General features: G+C 54.8%; 1 protein-coding gene across 1 annotated transcript in view; it reads left to right on the forward strand.

Moving 5' to 3' along the window:
• Nucleotides 1-26,225, forward strand: part of NTNG2 (netrin G2) — a 74,939-nt gene that overhangs the window by 20,604 nt on the left and 28,110 nt on the right. The window contains exon 3 of the mRNA XM_079927620.1: nt 11,789-12,432. Coding sequence (XP_079783746.1) covers nt 11,789-12,432 — 644 coding nt within the window. The remainder of the gene's footprint in view (nt 1-11,788; nt 12,433-26,225) is intronic.

Below are 26,225 nucleotides of genomic sequence, written 5' to 3' on the forward strand. Positions count from 1 at the left end.
TTGCGTGTGACAGGCCCCACTCCTGTCTTCACAGAGCACACAGTGGGGAGGGGACCACACAGTAATTAACAGAAGAAGTCGCTAAGGAAAACCGATCAAGTGCCCATCTCGGGGAGGGAGGTGTTGGCCAGGGTGTTCTCCGAGGAAGGGTTACCAGACACCTGCAAAGGGGTGGAGGAGAGGAGCTCCAGACAGAGGTGGCGAAGCCCAGGTGGGATGGGGGATGGGCATCAAGATAGGAAGGAGAGATTCCAGGGTCCAAAACAAGGTGGAAATTGACCTCACTGGGATCATACAATGATTTGTAAGAATTCTGTATACGTTTTGTAGGCTCCGTGGCACAAAAGTTCATTTCATCTTCCCGAAACCAAGGAGTGACCCTACGGGCTGAGGCAGGGTAGCATAGCGGGCTCCTTATAGAGCATATACTGTGGCGCTTCTAACACCAGTTCTGCCCTTTGCTCAGCAAAGTGCCATTGAATAGATTTTCTAACCTATCGGTGCCTTGGCTTCTCTGTTTTGAAAATAATTATTAGGATCGTCATGAATAGAGGAAAGGAAATTTCACACGAAAAATCACGATCTCAATGTCTGGTGCTAAGAAAAATACTCAGTAGGGAAGTTTAAAAAAGAAAAACGGAAGCAAGGCAAGATGAGAAGCGAGATAGGTGGGCGAGGTGGGCAGAGCCAGGACCAGCTTGGGTTTGGAATTTATCCGAAGAGGGTGCTCTGGGGTGCAGCTCTGGGGTGCAGAAGCGCACGGCTGCTTTCTAGAGTGTGCCTGGTGGCAGGTCGGGGCGGGGAGGCCGGAGGGGTTGGTGGCGGCAGGGGGTGGACAGGACGACTGTCAGGGGAGGGGGCTGCCGGGATCAACCCTCTTGGACCCTCCCCTTTCAGCCGGTGGTCCCACCAGCCTTGGGGCTCTTTCAGGACCCACCGAGGCCCCATTGCTCTTCAGCAAGAAAGCCAAGGGCAGCTCTCAGAGAGGAGGAGAGGGGCTCTGCAAAGGCCCCAGGGGTCTGGGGAAGGCGGCTCCCCTGAGTACTCCAGCCAGGCCCCTCGGAGGGGGCTGCTCGTCCCCCTGCCTCCCCGCCCCCCGCCCCCAGCACTGCATCCTCCAAGCCGCTTTTTTTCCTCCGTGATAAAATATTCATGTCAGCAGAGCAGGCCCTCTTTGGGAAGGCTCCTGTGTCTAGCTTCTGCTTTGTACAAGCTTTTAAAGAGCAGGGCGCTTTTCCTACTCTCTAAGCATTTTCTAAGTCCTCAATCAATAATGCACTTTACCCAGCTTCTCTGAATGCAGCTTTTCTTCCTCTCTGCGCCCCTCCCCCCACCCTGCCCCGATTTCTCTCTCTTTCTCTCTTTCCTTCTTTCTTTTGTCCTTCTGTCTCTCCCTATTTACTTTTATTTACTTCTTTTCTAAACGTGTTCCACGAAAGCGTTGAGCTGTTTGGGTGGCGAGCCTCGGATGGGGAGTGGGGTGGGCAGGCAGGGAGGATGGGGAGAGGCCAGGGCCGCCGCCAAGCAGGCGGGTCCTCGGATGAACAGGTGGAGTCTGCGTGCGAGGCGGGGCGAGGAGGAACGCTGAGCCTGCCCGCTGGCCCTGGTGGGGAAGCGTTTGAGCTCCTGGCACGGGGGAAGGGGAGGGCTTGGGCTAATCCGGCCTCTCACTCTCCTTTTTCTAATCAATTAGAAAACGTTTACAGCATAACCAGAGGAAAGAGGACAAACACGTAGAAGAAAGGGGGCCTGGAGCAAAGGCAATGTGCAGAGTGTGAGTCCAAATACATCGCCAAACTTTCTAAGGAGGCAGCAGTCCAGATTGGCCTATCTGCTTTTTATAGTAATGAGCTCCCTGTCGTGGAAGGTATGCAAATGAAGAGCTGCCATCCCTTGTCTGAGAGAGATGCCCACGTGGATCTGATCAGTTATGTGGTACCCAGTGAGGGGCTGGGGTGCAGCAGGTGCCCGTGGGGGTTGGTCCTACAGGGATCAACCCAGGCACTCTTCAGCTGGGATAGAATTTCCCACCCCAAACACTCCTAAAAATCTGGCTGTGGCAAGAATCTGCATATGCCCAGGACGGAGTGAAATATTTCCTTTTTTTTTTTTTTTTTTTTTAAGGAGTACAATTTTGAGTTCCTGGAGAGATTAACCCTTGTCTAGCCAGAGTCTTGGCAAGACCTCGCCCCACCCTCTCTGGCTGTTCAGCTGATGGACAGCCTCTCTGGGTCTGCAGTGGTGGAAGCAGCGTTTGCCCTTGCGTCCTTGTCCGTCTCCTGGACAGCTCGTCCGCCGGGGCAGCCCTATGCCTCAGGTGGTCAGAAAGGCTGGCTAGCTGGGTCTGTCGGGGAAGTCAGAGTCAGGGCGAGGAGGACTGAGGAAGTGGGTCCCTGCCCCGCTGCTAGAACAGCACCTGGGCCGGCTGCTTTCCACTCCCCTCAGTAACCGCACAGTCCTCCCTGGGTGATGCCGGGAGGGTCGCTTACCCTCTCTGGTCGCATCAGAGCAATGGGATCCAGTGAGGCACGTTAGGAAGGGCGCATTGGGACTTCCCTGGAGTTCAGTGGTTAGGACCCTGCGCTTCCGCTGCAGGGGGCACGGCTTCGATCCCTGGTTGGGGAAAGAAGATCCCGCATGACTCGCGGTGGAGCCAAAATATTAAAAAAAAAAAAAAAGAAGAAAAGGGCATGTTGAATAACTGCTCAACAGATACTATCCTTAGATCCAACTGTCAAGGATCCTCACCGAGTTTGGAAATACTTTTCAAATGCCACTTTGTGCAAATCACTGCTGGGAGTGCGGGGTGGCAAGGATGAGCCAGACCCGGCCCCTGCTGTCCCAGAGTCCAGTCTCAGTCTCGGAAGGTTCCGGAAGGAGGTAAATGTGGGCAGGGGTGAAATGAAAGGGGGGCTGGAGCAGAGTGGAGGGCTGCTCCGAGCAGCTGCAGAACTGAAGTGCGTTTCCTAAGTTACGGCCTGGCCAGGCCAGCCTCAGGAGGTGGCCCGTGACTCCGGGTCCAAGGCAGACCTTGGACCAGGAGATGCCCACGGTGGCTGGCTCAGGATCAGGGTCTGGGGTGGGGGTGGGGAGGACATCACTGTGGCTTCTGGAGAGTCATTGCCAGGATGGATGAGCCCTGGGAAGACACCTTTCCCTGCCTGAGTAACGGCCAGGCTGGGAAGAAACGGCTCCAAGGAGAAACAAAACCAGAAAATTACAAGAGGAGCCTCCCTGGCCAGCTGCAGCTCCTGCCCCGAAATAACAGGAGGGTCGGTTTCTGCTGATTCACGAGCAGGGAAGGGTGACCTTGCTGCTGTCCAGGGCTTTTGGGAAAGAAACCAGAAAAAGGGAAGGGAGAGAGGCCTGGGGGATCGGGTTGGGAGGAGTTAGAGGCGGGACAGGGATCAATGAAACCGCAGAAGGAGAAGGGGGGCGGGGCGGGGGGAGGAGCAGAGGGAGGGAGGGAGGGAGGAGAGAGTTAGAGACCTCAGCGCGGCTAGCATTAGAATCGGCTCCCAACAGAATCTCCGTTTCCGATTTGTTAATAATTTATCCCCGCTGCAACTTTTCTTACCAATAAATAGGAAATAATTTGTTAAGGAGAATTCCCCCGGCACCCTGGCTTTCTCCCTGGGATGAGGGCATGGGGATGTGTCTCTGCATCCTTTCATCGAACTGGTGTGGGCAGCCGAGGAACTTGGACTTGGGGAGGTGAGAGTCAGAGCTCAGTCGTTTCATGAATGGGGAAACCGAGGCACAGGCAGGGCAAGGCCCCACCCAAGGTCACACACGGGGTCAGGGACAGTCTCCGGGATCCCAACTCCATGATCTCATGGGTGGGCGACCAGGCCCAAAGAGTTTCCCCCTGAAGTTCTAGCAGCGTCATCCAAGGCGGAGGTGGGGCTAGCTCCTCTGTGGGTTGGCTTCCCCCCACTGTTGCTCCTGCCTAAGTCCTGTTCTGTAAGACGGAGCTGTGCTGCCCCGCCTTCCCCTAAGCGCCCCGCCAGGGTCCCCGGGGAAGGCCGTGTTCCGAGTCCTTGCCCAGCCCCCCTTGCCCAGGGCTCTCCCTGGCAGCCCCCCCGCCTCCAGCCTCCCACCCGCAGATGCCCCAGCCCCAGCTGAGGTTGGTGGGGCTGAGGAAGAGACTTCAGCTAGCAACTTGGCAGACAGGTTCAAAAAAATCTGTCAGCTGCTAAACTGTTCCCTGGGTTCGCCCACACGCCTCGGTGACACCCGAGCCTCTGGGGAGTGGCGCACGGCTGGGGCGCCAGCCGCCTTTCCCTCTGGGTGAGGGGCACAGTTCCTGACTTGTGTCCAAGCCCGGCGCCCTGGCTTCTTGTCCCACCTCGGCCACCGCGGAGCCCCGTGACCTTGAGACATTGCTCAGTCCCCTTCCTTTGCAGAATGTAAGTAAAAGGACCCCATCCTCCAGGATAAAGCATATGCAGGGCTTAAGCATGGCCGTGGACCTTGCGCTTGGCCCAGGCCACGGGGCCGGTGATAGTCAAGATGCTCTCCCTACATCCCTTGTCCACAAGCCCGGGCCACCCAGAGTGCTTGCCACGTGGCACCTGGTGCAATTCTCAGGACCGCCCATGAAGTCAGCATTCGCAGCCTCCCTGGACTTTCATTCACTGGACAGAGCTTTCCTGAGTCCCCAGAAAGTGCCAAGGTCTGGGCTGCAGTGGGGAAGGAGGCGGCGGGGGGGTGGCCACGGCCCTCCTGGTACTTCCCCTGCAGTTGGGAACCTAAGGCTCACGGCAATGGAGCGACTGCTCAAGTGCCCAGTGAGCGGCCGAGCCCTGTACCCGCCCTCCCAGTTACAGAGGGCAAAGCCCTTCCTGCCACACTGTGGCCCGCTGCTCCTCAAAGACCCGGACCTGATCTGGCGGTGTCCAGCAGTGGTGTGATTTTGTCCCAACACAGGTTTGGATGGCAAGGCCAGTCTGCATGAAGTTGTTTATTCCTCCTCCTAAGACTTGCTTACAATTCCGGTGACTGCCCCGTCCATGCTCTCCATGGTTAAGGACCCAGAAAAACAGGTAGCCAGACTTCCCCCAGGCAGGTTACCTCCATCTCTGCTAACAGTCAGCTTTCCCACTCGATGATATATATATTTGTAAACTTTTTCATTTAAAAAACTTAATTAATTAATTTATCGGCTGCGTTGGGTCTTCATTGCTGCGCGTGGGCTTTCTCTAGTTGCGGCGAGCAGGGGCTACTCTTCGTTGCGGTGCGCGGGCTTCTCATTGCGGTGGCTTCTCTTGTTGCGGAGCACGGGCTCTAGGCGTGTGGGCTTCAGTGGTTGTGGCTCGCGGGCTCAGTATTTGTGGCTCGCGGGCTCTAGGCACGCAGGCTCAGTAGTTGTGGTGCACGGGCTTAGTTGCTCCGCGGCATGTGGGATCTTCCCGGACCAGGGCTCGAGCCCGTGTCCCCTGCATTGGCAGGCGGATTCTCAACCACTGCGCCACCACGGAAGCCCTCGATGATATTTTTTGCTGGTAGCTTGTCTCTGCTCTTTACAGCCTGGCCTCTGACTCTGACTCCAGCTGCACCCTTTGCACAAAAAAATAACATAAAAGCAAAAGCACTGAAGAGACAGTTGCAAGGTCTCTTCAATGAAAAGCCTGGTATGAAATGTTTCTCTGTAGAACAGTTGGTCCAGGTGACTCCTGCTCAGTGTCTGTGGAGGAGATTTGTCCCCACCCCGTTCTCTGCCGTGCTGGTGCCCAGGCTGACTGCCTTCCCCTCGCCCTGCACCCCGGCCTTCACCCCTCCAGCTGTGCTGCCCCACTTTGCAGGTGAGTTGCCTTTGTGTATCTGTAGAGATAAGTGAGCCGCAGATATGATGGGCTTGGTTTCCCCAAGATTTCCTTGCTGGGGTCCCACAGGATCCAGAGGAAGTGACGCAGGGCTGGCAAGTACTTGGTTTCTTGTCTGGGAAATGGAGATGCCCCACCTCCTGGGGGTGCCGGGAGGATGCGGCCGGGATGGATGTGCAGTGCCCAGCCCGCCCTGGCCCATGGTTGGCATTCAGTGAATGTCACGATCGTCACGCCCTTTCAAGCCAGCAGTCCCCACTGTGGTCAGTGTCGTGTGCGAAGTTCCTGGCTTCACCGTGAAGGGGCCAAGTGCCCTTCAGCCTTACTTCTTCCCCTGGAAGGTTGCTGGGAAAACCCTTGACCTAGTGTATGTGAAGCTGCTATTTAATAATAATTGCTACCATTTGAGGACATTTCCTAGGCATTTCATACAGATTATCTCATGTGATATTGGATGAGAAAATAAAGACTCAGAGAGGCAAAGCAACTTTCTCAAGGTCACACAGCCTCAAGGGGTTGAGCCAAGATTGAGGCCAAGGCTTTCAGACCCCAAAACCAGTTTCCTTAACTGTTTGACCCCAGAACGGGGGTTCCTAACTGGGGAAATGGGACCCCACGAGTCCCCTAAGTGGAAAACGTGATGTGTTACATTTTTCCCGAGAACATCCTAAGGTGGTTTTTTTTTTTTTTTTTTTTTTGCGGTACGCGGGCCTCTCACTGTTGTGGCCTCTCCCGTTGCGGAGCACAGGCTCTGGACACACAGGCTCAGCGGCCATGGCTCACGGGCCCAGCCGCTCCGCGGCACGTGGGATCTTCCCGGACCAGGGCACGAACCCGTGTCCCCTGCATCGGCAGGCGGACTCTCAACCACTGCGCCACCAGGGAAGCCCCCATCCTAAGGTTTTTAAACAGGGGTATGATTTTTTGGTTTTGGTGATATTCATGAAATGTCTAAAGAAACAATGATGGCTTTTGATAATATCAAAGTTTGGCCCTGCTGTCATCCTGAGAAGTTCGGGGTGTGCCCCAAACATCCCTGGCTCTTTCTCCCCGGTATTAGGCCACTTTATCTTGACGGTGATTAGTTAATCTGATCTCATAGAGTAGAAATGTGCAGACCTAGGAGGCCTGCCAGCGCTGGCCCCCCTGCCGGCCCCTCCCTCACACTCTCAGCGATCAGCGGCGCTCAGGGTGCGGGGCTCGGGGGTGAAACGGCCTTCGCACCCCAGGCTTCCTCCTCGGCATCCTCCCTAGTGGACAGGAGGAAAATGAGGGTATGAGCCCGTGGCGCTCGGGAAGGACCGTGGGCGTGAAGCCGCCTTCAGTGGGGGGCACTCTGGCCCCTCAACGGTTAAATGGAATTCCGAGATCTTGGGGTGGGAGGGCGGTGGAAGAAAGAAGAGAAATAGGAGAGAGGGAATTGTGTTGGCGATGGCTTGGGATTTATTTATTGTGCTCGCTGTTGATTAAGGCCGCTCACTCCGCAGCAGGCGCAGAGCTGGTAAATACACAGGCTGATTCATTAGTTTCTGACCATCTGCTTCCCGGGCTGAGGCCGGGGCGGGGGCGGGGGGGGCAGTGAGCCCTGCAGGCTAGGGCAGCCACGTTGGAGCCCCCCGTCCCTCTGCAGAGCTGGCTGTGTCAGTCTTCCTGATGACAGACAGGCCGGGCGCAGGGGTGGGGGGGGGCGTGAGGGATCCAATATCCCGCCATGGGGACCACAGGAGGCTGGGCAGGTGAGGGAACGTAGGCAGGGGGATGGAGAAGGACCAGAGGAGGGACTTCCCTGGAGGTCCAGTGGTTAGCACTCCGCGCTCTCACTGCGGAGGGCCTGGTCGGGGAACTAGGGTCCCACAAGCCACGCGGTGTGGCCAAAAAAAAAAAAAAAGGACCAGGGGAGAGGTGAGGTGTTTCACAGCAGCTGGGGGTTGACAGGAATAATATCAACATTCCATATGAGGTCTATGACTATTAATCTAATTATCATTCTATTAATAACTAATTAATAGGATGACCAAATAACTGTAACTTAGTGACTGGTCACTGAGGTCCAAGCCCTATAGGGAGGCTTCACTACACTGTCCCAGATAAGCAGACTAACAATCCTGTGATGAATGACGAGGGAACTGGGTTCAAAAGTGAATCAGGGGCTTCCCTGGTGGCGCAGTGGTTGAGAATCTGCCTGCCAATGCAGGGGACACGGGTTCGAGCCCTGGTCTGGGAAGATCCCACATGCCACGGAGCGACTGGGCCCGGGAGCCACAACTACTGAGCCTGTGTGTCTGGAGCCTGTGCTCCGCAACAAGAGAGGCCACGACAGTGAGAGGCCCGTGCACGGCAATGAAGAGTGGCCCCCACTCGCCACAACTAGAGAAAGCCCTCGCACAGAAACGAAGACCCTACACAGCCAAAAATATTAATTAATTAATTAATTAATTAAAAAAAAAAGTGAATCAGGCAAGGAGGGCTTCCTGGAGGAAGTACATAGGGAAAGCTCTAAAAACCCAGAGGAGGGAAAGCAGCTGCCGGGGCACAAGCTCAGAGGTGAGAGGGGATGAGACAGCCGGGGAAAAGGCCCAGCTTCAGTGCTGGGTGGATAGCTTTCCAGGTGGGCAGAGTAGCATGATGCCACCTGGTACCAGCGTATTGAGAAGCGGGCCGGTAGAGGAGGGCCCCAGAGAGAGCGTCTGGCCGTTGCTCCCACCCTGACCCACGCTTTGCTCACTTGGGGTGAGGCCTGTATTAGTTTGCTAGGGCCTGCGTGGCTTAAACCACAGAAATTTATTTTCTCAGGTTCTGGAGGCTGGAAGTCCAAGGTCAAGGTCTGACCCTTGAAAACCAAGGCAGGCTAGTTTCTTCTGAGGCTTCTCTCCATGACTTGCCCATGGGCCCCTGTTGCTGCTTCTTCACATGGTCATTCTGTGTGCACGTGCCCCAGGCGTCTGTGTATCCAAATTTTCCCTTCTTGTAAGGACACCAGTCAGATTGGATCAGGGCCCACCCTAAGGGCCTCATTTTAATGTAATCACCTTTAAAGGCCCTATTTCCAAATACAGTCACATTCAGAAGTACTGGGGGTTCAGGCTTCAACATATGATTTTGGGGGGCGGGGGCGCACAGTATACTCCGTAACAAGTTGCCAGGGGCGGTAGGAGAAGGGAAGCTGTGGGAAGAGGATGATTGCTGGGTCGGGGGAGGGGAGGATGCCCACTTGAGCGCAAACTGTGTCTTCCGGTCCCCAGTGTCCAGGTGTGAGCTCTGAGCCAGCTGAGGGCCTGGGGAGCAGGCTGTCCCCCACAGGCAGGCCTGCCCCCCTTTCATCACCAGGCCTGGACTCTACAAGCCACTGAGCCATCCCCACGGGGCCTTTCAGCCTCTCCCCGTTCCGGGCGACGTCACAAGAGCACCAGCTGGAGTGCGGGGAAGCTTGGACCCCCATGGGCCAAGCCTGGCCCCTCTCCCTGCCATGTTGTGCGTGAGGTCCCTAGAGTTCCAGAACACCTCTGAGGTTGTCCAGGACACAAGCAGGCTCGTCCTCAAACCCCTCCCACCCTCAGGGAGTCCTGGGCCAGTCCTGCCCCACCTGGGCCTCGGTTTCCCCATTTGCTCAGTGAGGGGGGTGGACTCAATGCTGTACCCCTTCCACCCCAAGTTTTCCGGGTCCTGGGAATCAGCAGGTCTGGCCAGGTGGGGTGGATAGTGGTACCACAGGGGACCCAGGACAGAGCTATTTTGGTGGGACCCGCCTCAGTAAACCCCAGAGCCAAGCTGCCCGCTGAGGATCCCTGGGTGGCCTAGGAACTGGCCCTCCACTAACGGGCTTCAAAGGTGATGGCCCAGGGTCGCTGCGGTGATGCCGACTCGGCCCCTCGGGAGACAAGACGCCCACGGCCACTGGGAGCCGAATGCCTCGTTTTAGAACATGAGGCTTTAACTCAGATCGAAGCCGCTTTTGTCTGAGCAAACCAGGGTCCTGAAATATTCATCAAAGGAGCTGCCATTGGTCTGGGGCGCGTGCGGTTCTCAGTGACGGCGTTTCCTGTTAATTAATAGCCTTTATTTTTTAGAGCAGTCTTAGGTTTACCGAAAATGGAGCAGACAGTCCAGAGAGCCCCTAAGACCCGTTCCCCACACAGCTGCCCCATTATCCACAGCTTGCATTAGCGTGCTACCTTTGTTACATGGGTGTGTCGTCATTAACGCAAGCCCACGTTGACGGTAGGGCTCCCTCCTGGCGTTGCACAAATGTACCATGTCATTTATCCAGCATGACAGTGTCATACAAGATGGCTTCACTGCCCTAAAAATTCCCTGGGCTTCCCCCTATTCATCCCTCCAACCCCCAGCAACCACCACGTGAGTGATATTTTCAGGCCTCTGGGTGAGTTCACACGGCAGGCCAGACCCGGGGGATGGATTTGAACTGTGGAGGAGAGAAGCCCCAGCTGGAGCCCGCTGGGCCAGGGAGTGGGCTGCCAGCTTTTGGAGGCAGGGGTGAGGGGAGAGGAAGCATGTGGGGGCCGTGCCCTGCCTTACCCAGCCAGTGTCCCCCACTGGGCCAGCCAGGCACGTGCCAAGGAAAGGACTGCCACAGGACGCACCCCCTTGAGAGGAACCCGGGCTGTGCGTGAGGCAGACACGCATGCTGTGGGGACAGAGAGCAGGCCCCAGTGACAGACAGGCCACAGTGCGGCCCCCAGCTCTTCCTAGCAGGGCCTCGGGCAAGGGCCACCACCTTCCAAAGCCCGGGTTGCTTCATCCCGAGCATGGAGTTGACACTCCCACACTGTGAGCATTGGTGGTTAGCTAGTTACTGAACAGGAGAGAAATGAGATAATGTGCTGGGCACCAGGTGGACTTCTTCCACTGCCCCTCCTGTTGCTACTAATTGTATTGTCTGAAGGGTCGAGAAGGCGTCTCTGTGTAGGAGATGTTTCAAGAGTCAAATGTCCATCCACAGATGAATGGATAAAGAAGATGTGGCACATATATACAATGGAACATTACTCAGCCATAAAAAGAAACAAAATAGAGCTATCTGTAGTGAGGTGGATGGACCTAGAGACTGTCATACAGAGTGAAGTAAGTCAGAAAGAGAGAAACAAATACCGTATGCTAACACATATGTATGGAATCTAAAAAAAATGGTGCTGAAGAACCTAGGGGAAGGGCAGGAATGAAGACGCAGACGTAGAGAATAGACTTGAGGGCACGGGGAGGGGGAAGGGGAAGCTGGGACGAAGTGAGAGAGTGGCATGGACATATATACACTACCAAATGTAAAACAGCTAGTGGGAAGCAGCCGCATAGCACAGGGAGGTCAGCTCGGCGCTTTGCAATGACCTAGAGAGGTGGGATAGGGAGGGTGGGAGGGAGGTTCAAGACGGAGGGGATATGGGGACATGTGTATGCATATGGCTGATTGACTTGGTTATACAGCAGGAACTAACACACCATTGTAAAGCCATTATACTCCAATAAAGATGACAAAAAAAGTGTGAGTAGGAATTTGGAGGCAGACAGAGAGTGGAAGGGCATGTCAAGGAGAGGGGATACCATCTGCAAAGGCTCAGAGGCACAGACAAGGGAGGCTTGGAGGACAGGAGTGCTCAGGTGGGAGGCCAGGAACAGTGGCTCCAGATATGGTGGGAGGAGGTCAGAGTCAATGAGGTAAAGCGGTAGGGCTTTATCCTCCAGGCAGTGGGGAGCCATGGAGGGTCTCAGAGCAGTGACTAGCTCCCGCCCCTCTTGATTGTCTGAGCTTAGAGTAGGAACGAATGTTTTCTTGGGAGGCAATAGAGCTGCATGTCTTTATGGGCTTTGGAAGAGAGAGGCTTCCTGGTGCTCGGACGTCGGAGCACAGGCTCTGAGACCTCTGGGCAGACACCGGGGCTGGGCTGGGACAAGGCTCCCGGGCCCCCCAGAACAGTCAGCATCCACCCTGGTCTTCTCCCCACCCGCAGGAGAACCCCTACCTGTGCAGCAACGAGTGTGACGCCTCCAACCCGGACCTGGCTCACCCGCCCCGGCTCATGTTGGACAGGGAGGATGAGGGCCTGGCCACCTACTGGCAGAGCGTCCCCTGGAGCCGCTACCCCAGCCCGCTGGAGGCCAACATCACCCTGTCGTGGAACAAGAGCCTGGAGCTGACGGACGACGTGGTGGTGACGTTCGAGTACGGCCGGCCCACCGCCATGGTCCTGGAGAAGTCGCTGGACAACGGGCGCACGTGGCAGCCCTACCAGTTCTACGCAGAGGACTGCATGGAGGCCTTCGGCATGCCCGCCCGCCGCGCCCGCGACCTGTCGGCGTCGGGTGCCCACCGGGTGCTGTGCACGGAGGAGTACTCGCGCTGGGCCGGCTCCAAGAAGGAGAAGCACGTGCGCTTCGAGGTACGGGACCGCTTCGCCATCTTCGCCGGCCCCAACCTGCGCAACATGGACAACTTGTACACGCGGCTGGAGAGCGCCAAGGGCCTCAAGGAATTCTTCACCCTCACCGACCTGCGCATGCGGCTGCTGCGCCCGGCGCTGGGCGGCACGTATGTGCAGCGGGAGAACCTCTACAAGTACTTCTACGCCATCTCCAACATCGAGGTCATGGGCAGGTAAGGCCCGGGGGTGACCTGGTACCCAGGATGTTACCTGCTTGCCGGGATATTACCAGATACCTGGAATGTTACCTGAGGCCTAGGATGTTACGTGATACCTGGGACATTACCTGGTGTTGCATCAAAGGGGCTACCTGCGATTTTCCATGGAGGGAGGTGAATGCTGGATGCTGAATGTCCCCCGTAGGGCCCAGGCTACCTCTAGCCACAGGGCTGGGAGGTCTGGAGAGGATGGGTGGAGCTGAGCAGACCTGGGCAGTGTGGGTGGGGTTTGAGCTAAAGCCTGGTGCTCGGGAGGTACAACGTAACTGGCCACGGACTCAATGAACGGGCACTTGTGTCTGGGGGGTGCCCGAGACCGCCTTCAGGCTCCAGGATTTGCTAGAAGGACTCACAGAGCCTAGCAAAGCTGTTACACCCACAGTTGCTGTTGTTACAATGAAAGGATACAGATTACGATCAGCGACAGAGAAAGGTTCAGAGGGCAGGCTCTGGGAGAGAGCAGTGCGAGCTTCCCGTCATCCTCTCCCGGTGCAGCAACGGTGACAGCGCGTGCGGAGTAGCGCCAGCCAGGGGAGCTTGCCCGAGCCTGGGTATCCAGGGGTTTTGTTGGGAATTGGTTATGTAGGCGTGGCTGACTGCCTACGTGGTTGACCTTGGGCCCCAATTCCTTGACCCACAGGTCATGCTGATACTGCATGGCCCCAGGCCGCCATCATAAATCACATCATTAGTGTCAATTATCTGGAGTGGCCCCAGGCCCCAGATAAACAAAGACTCTTGTTAGGCAGGACATTCCAAGGCTCATAAACTCCTCCCAGGAGCTAGTTAAGGGCCAGACTTTTCTCTGGACTCTGTAGCCTGTGGACAACCCAACCCTGCCGAGTTAGTCCTTTACTCACAGCTTTGGAGAAGCAGATGTTTTGTGGACACTTTTGGGGGAGGCAAAGGACCATCACAGGAGGTAAAAACAGCCTTTGATTCCCAGGAACTCTGTAGATTGCAGATGATAAAATGGTCGCACGCTGTCTCAGATCATCTGTTCATTCGACAGATGACCTGCTGGTCAGTAGGGGCAAGGCCTTTATCCCCAGCCACGGATATAACACCCTGGTCTGCACCCAAGAGCGAGGCTTTGGGGTGGGGGGGCATCGCGGGTAACCAAGGGGTCAATCATAAGGGGCAGCAGCATGTAACACAGGAGCTCTCTAAGTGTGGTTCCTGGACCAGCAGCATTACCGTCACTTGGAAACTCGTTAGAAATGCAAATTCTCGGGCCCCGTGCCAGGCCTGCTGTACCGTAAATCCCAGGGGTGAGGCCCAGCAGTCTGTGTTTTAATAAGCTCTCTGGAGGGTTCGGATACACGCACGTTCGAGAACCGCTGCTGTGACAGTCGGAGTAGGCATTCTGGAGCCAGATGGCCTGGGGTGAATTCCCGGCTCTGCCGTCGACGGGGCTGTGAGCCTCCGGACGAGGACCTCTCCGCGCCTCAGTTTCCCCATCCGTAGAACAGGGATGATAACGAACATGCTTGTCTCATTGCATCGTGGTAAGCTAATTGAGTTAGAGTTCGAGCTGATGAGATACTCAGAACTACTGTGAGCTTGTGTTTAGTACATCGCAGTTTACACGACTGTGGGTTAGCACGTCACACAGGCTAAAAAAGTGTTTATTGAATAAAATACATAGTGTTCAAAATAATGGCGTCCGAGAGCTGGGGCAGGTTGAGGAAGGACCAAGTTGAGACCCAAGGGTGTTGGGGCACAATTAGGGCCAGGAGCATGGCTTAGGCCAGTCTGGGCAGGGGCTGTACCAGAACCCAGCTGGGACAACATACCTTGGGCAGCTTTCCACGACAGGCTCTGCAGACTGCCCGAGTATATAATTACTGATGAGTGCAAAACCCAGTTTGCTGCATGGTGTGTATAGTATAATCCCATTTTTGTAAAATATGTAATATGCCCGCACACAAGATTTCTCTGTTGACGTTGACATTGGAAAGAAGCCCTTTCGGGCCCGGGAGCATCGTGGATGTGGGAAAAGGCTAGAAGCTGGTGTACTAACGTCTCACTGTGGTCACACCTGCGGAGTAGGGGTGGGCAGGGGCGATGTGGGGTTTTGGTTTTCCGCTGTGTCTGCATTTTATTTTCCTTTGACTCTGTGGATTCCAGGTGGGCCAAGGCAAGCGATTCATGAGGTGGGGTCAGTTCAAGGCCAGCAGGTGGCAGTGAGGCAGGTGCACAGGCAGGGGCCTGTGGTTCTGACACCCGTGACTCCTAGCCCACCTGCACTTGGGGCAGACTACTTTATTTATTTTTTATTTTTTAATTTTTTATTTTTTTTTGCGGTACGCGGGCCTCTCACTGTTGTGGCCTTTCCCGCTGCGGAGCACAGGCTCCGGACGCGCAGGCTCAGCGGCCATGGCTCACGGGCCCAGCCGCTCCGCGGCATGTGGGACCTTCCCAGACCAGGGCACGAACCCGCGTCCCCTGCATCGGCAGGCAGACTCTCAACCACTGCGCCACCAGGGAAGCCCAGGGGGCAGGCTATTTTAAACCAGGAGTGGTCTGGAGACCGCCTGATATGTGGCAGCTGTTGCGGTAGCGGGGAGTCAAGGATCAATGTCCTGCTCCTGTTTCTTAGATCTGTGTGCAGGCTTTGGGCCGTGGGCCATCTTGGTGACCTTTGCCAGCCCTGGGGATGCGATGGTCTGGTTCTCTTAAGACCCTCCCATCCACTGACCCAACAGCTTAGCAGTCCGGAGGTAGGAACAAGATCCCCACCCCTTCTGGGGGCTGTGGCCCCTTTTCTGACCTCCTTGGGCTGCTATGGGAGTGTCCCTCATCTTCAGGCGTCTAATCAAGGGCCCGCCTGCCCCTTCGTTAGGCGGCTCGTGCAGGGTCCTAAGGTCCAGGCCGGCTGCAGGGTCTGCGCTGGATGGTGACAGCCAGGACCTGTAGTGCCCCTTACACCTCAGCCAGGGGTGAAGGTCATTTTTCTCTTAGGAGGGACTCTGAGATGCAGAAGTGGGGCAGATCGTATTTGGGAAGGGACAGAGGGACAGCGGCGGGGGGGCAGGAAAGAGTCTCAGCTTTTCAGCCTCATCTAGATCAAGAGGGCTGTTCTGGTGCCAGGTGACCTGGGGGTCAGGTGAGCTGGGTTCCAGCCCCGCCCCTCTGCTCCCCTCTCTGGACCTCAGTTTCCTGTCTGTAACCTGAGGCCTGGGGCTGCCAGGGCGGTCCCTGCCCGGCAGCTCCCAGCTCCTGCTGGCACCCAGCCTCTGTGGGTGGTGGGGATTAGCTGTAGTGGTGGTGAAAGCACGCGATCAATTCACAGATAAAGTAAGTACTCTTCAGGCGGCTGGTTGGCAGGAAAGTGGCAGCTTGGCTAATCGATTAATTAGATCTGGTCAGATGCTTCAGCAACGGGCTGTGACTTCCTCTACTTTTCCTTTTTAAATTCCAGGTGGGAAAGTCCAGCCGTGCCTGGAAGCCAGAGAGGCCAGAGAGGCAGGATGGGGTGGCAAAGGTGCCCGTGGGCCCACCCAGAGGATGCCCTTGGTGTTCCTGAGTAGTGACCTGAGGATCCCTGGGCTGTCGGGTGCTGGGATTTCAGACTGAACCTGTTCTGGTATTTGCTCAGAATTTCATGACCCAGAGTTACACGGTGCCTCCCCCTGTGGCCTGCTAACAATAGTAGCTGATACTTATTGAGTGTTTGCTATGGGCTCCTTTCCTGTTGAGCAGTGAGCTCAGGGCTCACATGCATCTTAGTTAATCAATAGTCATTCACTTCCCACAAGGTTATTAAATCTCTAAGACCCCACAAGCTGGAGCATTGAGCAAGCCGGACCTGATCTCCGCCCCATAGAGCCTTTCCCACAGGGACGACATTCCCCTCCACCTCGTGTTTTTAGATAAGGAGGCCGAGGTCAGGGGACATAAGTAGATCACACAGCGAAACTGACCACCAAACAGTCAAGGTCCAACCCTAGTGTGCCCAAGCTCAAGTCCATCTCTCTATGGAATCTAAAGGTCTTTGATACCATGGATGCTTCCAGCCCTGTCCCTCATGTCAGCTATTTCCAGCCAGCAAGCACCTGGCTCTGGGGGAGGAGGATGGAGCAGATGGAGAAGCCCAGGCCCCTGGGGGTGAGAACCTGGTACAAATCAGGGGGTGAGAGGAAGAAGGAGAGCAAACCGCAGCCCCACAGGGCAGCGGTGCAGGGAGCAAAGTAGCTTCCAGCACCTGGAGGTCCCGGCCCACCACCGGCCTCCCCTCCCTTCAAGACCAGGCAAAACAGCTTTGCCAGTCCTGCTTACTCTGGGTCTGAGATAAAGAGAAGAGGGGGTCCCGCCCATTAAGTTGCTCCCATTCCTGGAAGGCTGGGAAGGGGCGGGAGCGATTTTCTCCTTCCACACACAGGGAAACTCAGGTGTGGGCTGGGAGAGCGGCTGGCTTTAACTGGGCAAGTCCGGGGCGGCACCGGATTTGAGGAGGAATGAGACGGTGCTTGGAGAAGAGACAAGGCCCCCACCTGCACCCCCAACACAGTGGTCAAGGGCAGCCAGGCCCACATCCAACCAGCTTCATACAGGAGAGCATTTTACTTTATTTATTTATTTTTTAAATATTTATTTATTTTATTTTTGGCCGCGTCGGGTCTTAGTTGCGGCACATGGGGTCCTTCGTTGCCGCATGCGGGATCTGGCATGCGGGATCTTCCGTTGCAGCGCATGGGCTTCTCTCTAGTTGCGGCATGCAGACTTGGTTGCCCCACGTCATGTGGGATCTTAGTTCCCCAACCAGGGATCAAACCCCCGTCCCCTGCATTGGAAGGTGGATTCTTAACCACTGGACCGCCAGGGAAATCCTCAGGAGGGCATTTTAAAACAACGGGCTCCCCAGCCCCACTGCTAAGAGCTCTGGATCCCATAAGTTTGGGGCGAGGTCCAGAAGAGATTCTTTACAAATCTCCGCAAGGGAGTGGAGAGTTGGGAACCCCCAGGTAGAAGCTGGCATCATTAGACCAACCAGGGTTCGAATCCTGCCTCCATCACTGATTAGCTGGATCACCTTAACCTGTCTAAGCCTCAGTTTTCCCGTCTGCAAAATGGAGATATGATAACGACCTCACCAGCTTGGGGTGAGGCTTCAGTGAAACGATATATTTGAAGAGCTTACCCTAGTGTCCCATTCCTCTGGCTAGGTGGCCGGAGAGGTCAGGGAGAGAGGCAGACCAGATGTTGCCGCATCTTCTGATGTTGTGAGAGAAGGCACACAGCAGATATATATGTGAAATCACTTGCTTTTTGAAATACTGGCAGCTACTGAAAATCCTGTGCAGGTAAAACAAAACACACCTGCAACCCAAGGCAGCTCACAAGCTGTCAGTGTGCCCCCTCTGCTCTGAGACCTGCCTGTCTTCTCACAGCGGTGACAGCATAGCCGCTACACTCACAGTATTCTGCAGACCTCTGGCAGGGCGGGCACCTGGGATCTGGACAAACTCCGGGTAAACAGCCTGCTGACTCTGGGTCTGGGGCAGAGGGAAGGGGAAATGGTCATCCTATTCTCACCCTCAGGCCCTGCCCCAGGGCAAAGTCCTCCACCCAGAAAACTCTTGGAGGCTCCAGGGAACCAGTCCAGCTGGGCCTTAGCCAGCCAAGGACAGGAAAGGAAGAGTGAGTTCCCCGTTCTTGGAGGTATTCAAGCCGAGCAGGGTGGTGTTGGTGGGAGATGACGGAGAGAGGTCCCATGCGTCAGATGAAGGTCCTGTGCACCTCATCTGTACACCATTGATTAAGGGAACAGGAACTACAGATACCATTTTAAAAGTTGGTAGATGTGAGAATCCACTGGCTTTCCCAGATGCTGCTGGGGTCTGGCTTCTCATCCAAGGCCCTGGGCCAGCCGGCACCCGCCTGGTTTTCTCCTCCCTTGACCCCCTGCCCCTTTCTTGCCTTCTTGTCTTCTTCCATAAACGTCCTGCCGTATTGATCACCCAGTAACTAAAGATAGACGGAACTTAGGACAAGAATAGAAAACGCAGGAGGGAAGCAGGCTTTGTGCGTGTGTGTGTGTGTGTGTGTGTGTGTGTGTGTGTGTGTGTGTGTGTGGAGGGGAGGGGGAGGGGGAGGGGATCAGAGAGAGCAGAGGCCTTTCCACTTACTGCACGGACTTGCCCCGCCCTCCGTCTAGTCTCTTCCGTTGCTGATCCCCAGGGAACATGGGTGAGAAGGGAAGCGTGTGATTTTTATTCTGCCTGCACTGACCCTTGTAGCTCTGTGACCCCCACCTGGGGTTGGGGGGTGGGGCTCCCCCCTTCAGGAACATTAGCTGTCATTGCCGAGCAGTTCTTACGGGCCATATGGTATTCTAAGTCCCGTTTGTGTGTTTCCTCATTGAGTCCTGCCCCTTGAGGGTCCTTGTCCCCAGTATGCGGATGAGGAAACTGAGGCTTGGAGGTTAAGAAATAGATGGAGGTGCCCCCTTAGGATGACTACCGTCAGAAAAACAGAAAACAACGAGTGTTGGCAAGGATGTGGACAAATACAAACCCACGTGCACTATTGGTAGGAATGTAAAATGGCGCAGTGGCTGTGGAAAACAGTGTTTTGGTTCCTCAAAAAATTAAACATAGAATTCCCATATGATCCAGCAGTTCCACTCCGGGTTATACACCCAAAAGAACTGAAAGCAGAGACTTGAATAGATATTTGTGCACCCATGTTCCTAGCAGCATTACTTGCATAGTGGAAAGGTGGAAATAACCCAAGTGTCCATCAACTGATGATGGAGTAACAAAATGTGGTCTCTACATACCATGGAATATTATTCAGCCTTGAAAAGGAAGGAAATCCTGACACCTGCTACAACATGGATGATATAAACCAGACACAGAAGGACAAATACTGTGTGAGTCCACATAGGTAAGGCACCAGGAATAGGCAAGTTCATAGAGATGGAAAATAGGATAAGGTTGCCAGGGGCTGGAGGGAGGGGGGAATGGAGAGTTACTTAGAGGGTATAAAGTTTCTGTTTGGGGTGATGTAAGTGTTCTGGAAAGGACTTTTTTTTTTTAACGGATCAAAATCATTTATTTATTTAAACATCTTTATTGAGGTATAATTGCTTTACAATGGTGTGTTGGTTTCTGCTCTATAACAAAGTGAATCAGTTATGCATATACATATGTTCCCATATCTCTTCCCTCTTGCGTCTCTCTCCCTCCCACCCTCCCTATCCCACCCCTCTAGGTGGTCACAAAGCACCGAGCTGATCTCCCCGTGCTATGCGGCTGCTTCCCACTAGCTATCTGTTTTACATTTGGTAGTGTATATATGTCCATGCCGCTCTCTCACTTTGTCACAGCTCACCCTTCCCCCTCCCCATGAAAAAGGATATCTTTTAAAGGTAATTGCTTTTATTTGTTTGTTAATTTTATTTTATTTTTGGCTGTGCTGCACAGCTTGCAGGATCTTAGTTCCCCGACTAGGGATTGACCCCTGGCCACGGTGGTGAAAGCACTGAGTCCTAACCACTAGACCACCAGGGAAGTTCCTAGAAAAGGATATTGATGGTAGTTGCACAATAACGTGAATGTACTTAATGTCACTGAACTATCCACTTTAAAATGGCAAAATAGTAAGTTTTATGTTATGTATATTTTAACACACACACACACACACACACACACACACACACACACACACACACACAAGAGAAAAAGAAATAGGTGGATGGCTTCCATGTCAGACTGTCCAGGTGCAAATCCTGGCTCAGGTGTGACCCAGGGCAAGTTTCTTAACTTGTCTGTGGCTCCTTTCCCACCTCCATAAAATGGAGATAATAACCATGGAGTTTGTTTGTTTGTTTCATTTTTAGCTGCATTGGGTCTTCGTTGCTGTGCACGGGCTTTCTCTAGTTGCGGCGAGCAGGGGCTACTCTTCGTTGTGGTGTGCAGGCTTCTCACTGCAGTGGCTTCTCTTGCTGCGGAGCACGGGCTCTAGGCGCACGGGCTTCAGTAGTTGTGGCATGCAGGCTCAGTAGTTGTGGCTCACGGGCTCTAGAGCACAGACTCAGTAGCTGTGGCTCACGAGCTTAGCTGCTCCGCGGCACATGGGATCTTCCCGGACCAGGGCTTGAACCCACGTCCCCTGCATTGGCAAGTGCATTCTCAACCACTGCACCACCAGGGAAGTCCCATAACCATGGAGTTTAAATCAGACAACCCGTGAAGAGGCTCAGAGCCGTGGCCAGGCCATGGTAAACATGCAGTAAGTGCTAGGGTCACCACTGTGTCAATAAAACACCAGGATCCCAGGGAGTGATCAGCCTGGAGTTCCTTCTACGGGGCCCGTGCTTTCGGGAGAGTGGGCCTTAATGGTCCTGGACTCCCGGAAATACATGCTAAGCATCGTGTGGGTGTGAGGTCGGCCCGAGTGAGGGCCTTCGTTTTCATTCCATTGCCAAAGGGGTCCGTGATCCCCAAACGTTTGGAGAGTCAGTTTCGTGTTCTATTTTTTATTTTTTCAACCCAACATGTATGTTCCCAGCTCATTAACAAAATTAAGATTTTGTTAGGCGCAGTTTACACCCTTTAACCGAACCTGCCAATCTTCCTGAACCACCCCCTCCCACCAAAGATGGGACACGCACCATACTGTCGTCTGCTGAGGACTGGGGCGGGGGCAGAGCTGTGCTGAGGATATGGGGGGGTGTCCACTGCCAAGTGTGGCAGGGGGACCCATGGGGCATTTGTCCAGGCTCCTTTGGGTACCTCTGGGCTGCTCACCTACCAGGTGTGGCCCCAGCCCTGGTGGGAGGGGGCAGCAGGGGGGTCCTGGGTTTGGCTGGGGTCTCAGAAGATATGGGGTCCCAGTGGGTGAGTTAGGGATGGAATCCCTGACAGTAATGCCTTCCAACAGTGCTGGGGAGAACGAGCGCCCCCCTTTCTCTCGCTGAGTGGGGAGGATTTCCTTCTGAGAGTTTTGTCACTGTCGTATTAATTCATTCAATGGATATTTTTAAAGGGCACTTGTATTAGTTAGTCTCCTAGGGCTGCCATCACCAAGTACCACAGATCAGGTGGGCTTAAAACAACAGAAATGTATTGCCTTACAGTTCTGGGGGCTTGAAGTCTGAAATCAAGGTGGTGGCAGGGCCATGCTCCTTCCAAAACCTGTCAGGGAGAATCCGTTCTCCGAGCTGCTGGGGGAAGCCAGCATCTTTGGCATCCCCTGGCTGTAGATGCGTCATCCCATGCCTTCGTCTGTCTTCTCGTGGCCGTCTTCTCTCTGTGCCTCTGTCTCGATAGAGTGTTCTCCCCTTATCTCTTCTTCTTAGAAGGACAGCAGTCGTACTGGACTAAGGGCTCACCCTACTCCAGTATCACTTCATCTTAATTTGTATCTTTTTTTTTTTTGTGGTACGCAGGCCTCTCACTGCCGTGGCCTCTCCCGTTGCGGAGCACAGGCTCCGGACGCGCAGGCTCAGCGGCCATGGCTCACGGGCCCAGCCGCTCCGCGGCACGCGGCATCCTCCCGGACCAGGGCACGAACCCGTGTCCCCTGCATCGGCAGGCGGACTCTCAACCACTGCGCCACCAGGGAAGCCCCTTAATTTATATCTTAATCACATCTGCAAAGACCCTGTTTCCATATCAGGTCAGAGTCACAGGCACCAGGATAGATAGAACTTCCATCTATCTTTTTGGGGGACACAATTCAATCTATAACAGGTACCTACTATGTGTCCAACATAGCCAGGTGCTTCAGATCCAAGAGCCCCACGGGGTTTATGGTCTAGTAGGGAGATGGGAATAAACAAAACAAACCACCACAGGTGACTCAAGGTGCTTGGAAGGTGACAAACCGAGGGGGCTACAGGGAGGGTGGCTGGGAGGGGCGACCTGACACCAGGCCCCAGGTGGTGGGGGAAGCCCCCCGAGGAAGTAGCTTTACAGGCGGAAGGGGGAGCCGGAGCAGGCAGAGGTGCGTTTCCGGCAGGGGAACCGCAGGTGCAAAGGCCCTGCCTTCAACTCACGGGTGATGCCTTCTAAGAGCTTAATATGACGTGGCTAGAGTGTGTGAGCGCCGTGAGAGCAGAGGGGACAGGGCCAGGTGGTGCTTAGCCCTGCAGCCTCGGGAGGGAGTTGGTTTTGTTCTAAGTTCAGGGAAAGCCATTGCAGGATTTTAGACGGGGAGGTCACGCTCTCTGATTTCTGATGCTTGGCCGGCCGCTTGAGTTGGGAGGGGCAGTTGGAGGGAGACCAGGCAGTTTCCGCCAAGACAAAGCACAGCCTGGACTGGGTTCTGGAGATGGGAGCCGAGGGCTGCCTGGGGATGGAGTTGACCGAGTGGCTGGTAGGAGGCATCCAGGGGAGCCCCGGGTTCTGGCTGGAGACCCTGGGTGGATGGAGATTGTACCTAGTGAAGTGGGGACAGCCGGGGGAGGAAGAAGTTTCTGGAAGAAATTTTTGAATATGTTTACATTTTGTTTTGTATATTATCATCCAGTAAAATTGACCTTTGGGGGTGCAGTTCTATGAATTTTAACCCACGTAGATTCATAGGACCACCAGCACAATCAAGACACAGAACAGTCCATCTCCCCAGAGAGCTCCCTCGAGCTGCCCCCTTGTAGCCACACCCTCCTCTCCCGCCCCCCCCCACCCCCACCCCGTCCTCAGCAAACACTGATCTCTGTCACTACAGCTTTGTCTGTTTGAAAACGTCTTGTAAATGGAGTCGCACAGCATGTGAGAGGCTTCCTTCGCTCAGCACAGTGCCCTCAAGGTGCTTGTGTTGTTGCCATCAAGCATGGTCCTTTTTATTGCCGGGGAGCATCCTGCCCCCAGCACTGCAGTTCCGTCCATTGTTGCAGGAAGGGGGACCCCTTCCAGGGCCCAAGTGGGCTCTTGTCTAACACTTGGCAATGAATCGTCCGAGGAGACGCACGTGCTGACAAAGCAGGAGACTTTATTGGGAAGGGGCGCCCGGACGGAGAGCAGCAGAGTAAGGGAGCCCAGGAGACCTGCTCTGCCACGTGACTCGCAGTCTCGGGGTTTATGGTGATGAGGTGAGTTTCCGGGTTGTATCTGGCCAATCATCTTGCTTCACCCATATTTTTTCTGACTCAGGGTCCTTCCTGGTGGCGCGCGCATCTCTCAGCCAAGATGGATTCCAGCGCGAGGGTTTCTGGGAGGTTGGTAGGACATATTATGGGCTGGCGTCTCCTTCCCCTTTTGGGCCCCTCCCAAATTCTTCTGGCTAGTTTTTGGCGGCAGCTCCGGGTTCCTTATCGGGACCTCCTGTTGTGAGACAACTCAGGGAAGCAGTCATCGTCATGCCGGGCCAAGGTGAGCGGTTTCAATCAACGGTTCCCTAACACATTCGCTCAGAGAAGGGAATTTCAGTTGCTTCCAGTTTGGGGCAGCTATGAATAGAGCAGCTCTGAAAATTCGTGTAAAGGTTTGGGTATGAACATAAGCTTTCATTTCTCTTGAGTGAATCCCCGGGTGTGGGATTGTAGGGTCATATGATAAATGTGTGTTTAACTTTATAAGAAACTGCAGAACGGTTTTCCCGAGTGGCTGTGACCCCAGAGGAAGAGTTCTGGTTTTTTTAAATTTTATTTTATTTATTATTATTATTTTTTTGCGGTACGTGGGCCTCTCAGTGTTGTGGCCTCTCCCGTTGTGGAGCACAGGCTCCGGACGCGCAGGCTCAGCGGCCATGGCTCACGGGCCCAGCCGCTCCGCGGCACGTGGGATCCTTCCGGACCGGGGCACGAACCCGCGTCCCCTGCGTCGGCAGGCGTACTCTCAACCACTGCGCCACCAGGGAAGCCCCAGAGTTCTGTTTTGACCTGTTGCTGTGAGGTGCCCTTGAGGCATGGGAGCATTTGGACGTCCAAGTCTGAAGGGCAGGCAACCCAGTCCTGGGCTTAGAGATGACCCCCGACGCCATGGGAGCGTGTGAGGCTCTGAGAACAAGGAGGAAGGTGAGGGCTGGCCTGGGATGGAGCCCTGGGAAGTTGGACGGTGAAGGCAGCACATGGAGGGCAAGGAGCCATAGAGGGGAGAAAATCGGGAAGGATGGTGCCCCAAAGCCCAGCGGGTGGAGCATGTCCAGGGGGCATGGGCATCAGTGTCCAGTGCCACTGAGGGGTCCAGACAGAGGACGGCCAGGTGGGTCCGTGGACTTAGCAACGTGGAGGTCAAAGGTGACCTTGGGAGGGCAGATTTGGGGGAGTCGGGGACAAAGCCCATCTTGGGTGGATTCCAGGGTGAATGCAGAAGATTTTAAAAGGATGAATGAGGGGTAAAAAAAACAAACGTGGTGTCGATAAGGCTTTCCAGAGGTTTGATCATGAGAGGGAGCAGGGAAATGGAGTACAAGCTGGTGGGGAGTTTGAGGGAAGGAAAGGGTTCTTCCTGAAAAGAGGGAGGGACCGCAGCACCCTGGGGTTCTGGTGATGATGCCGAGAAAACAGAAAGGAACAGCAGGGGAAACTGCTGGAGAAAGCCATCAGCGAGGGGCAGAGGGCCTGAGAGGATGGGGGTGGGGTGGGGGGGGCGGGCTTCCATGATGTACAAGGAGAGGAGAACAGGTGCGGGCTGACAGACAATATTTCGGCCAGAAACCCCGCATCTTACACTTCTAAAGACCCCATATCGTCCCGGCAACCGAAGGCAGCCATCCTCGGGGCTCCGAGGTCTCTTTGTACTGAGTCGATAGTGGCACATCTTGGTGTCAAAGAGAAGACTGCGTTTGAATTCAGACTCTTTCATTTGCTAGTTTATGGTCCAGGGCAAGTCTCTTCAATTTTCCCGAGCCTCAGTTTCCCCATCTGTGAAATGGGATCCTACTGTTTGGAGGACTGTCTGAGCACTTGTAGGTCAGCTCAAGGCCTGACGTGCAGTCGGTGCTTGCGAAATGGGAGCCCTTGTTATTTGCAAGGAGTCAGTATTTAGTTACCTGAACAAAACCCCATTTCCACGGGTGCATGGCTCACCTGGGCTCACCAGCCAAGTTGAATCCCTGGATCTCTGCTCCTGTCTGGCTCTCTGCCCCGCCCCCAGCTTGGGGATTGGAGGGACCTTATTAGCTGTAACTGGGGCTAATGAGGCATGGGCAGGACAGACAGGGCTGGAGTGGGGACTCCTGCCCTGGCTGGGCCGCTTCTCTACCCCACAACAGGGGGAGCCCAGAGTGGGTCATTTTGAAGGCTTGCTGGCACGCTGCCCCTATCAAACATGTTTTATTTATTTATTTTTAATTAATTTATTTATTTGGTCACGTCGGGTCTTAGTCGCGGCACACGGGATCTTCATTGTGGCATGCGGAATATAGTTCCCTGACCAGGGATTGAACCCGGGCCCCCTGCATTGGGAGCACGGAGTCTTAACCACTGGACCACCAGGGAAGTCCCTCAGCACGTTTTAGATTTACAGGTGCTCCCTTATATGTACACACGTACCTGCCCCACCTGCACGCGTGAATCCACTTCCACAAGCAGCGGTCACACACACACATCACACGCTCCACCGCCTTCACGCAGCCCAGGGCACAGAGGCTGACCCGCAGGACGAGCCGAGCCTTCTGCAGAAGCCCAGGGTCGACGAGGGGCCTCGTCTGGGCTGCCCTGGCCTCGGGGAGTCCGGGTGCCTCTCCCCCATTTGGAGTTGCCTCTTTCCACTCTGTGGGGAAATGCCCACCTCTGGATTCCTTTTTTTAAAATATCTTTTTTTAAATTGAAGTATAGTCGATTTGCAATGTTGTGT

Source organism: Stenella coeruleoalba (assembly GCF_951394435.1).
Source record: "Stenella coeruleoalba genome assembly, chromosome: 7".
Classification (NCBI taxonomy): domain Eukaryota; kingdom Metazoa; phylum Chordata; class Mammalia; order Artiodactyla; family Delphinidae; genus Stenella; species Stenella coeruleoalba.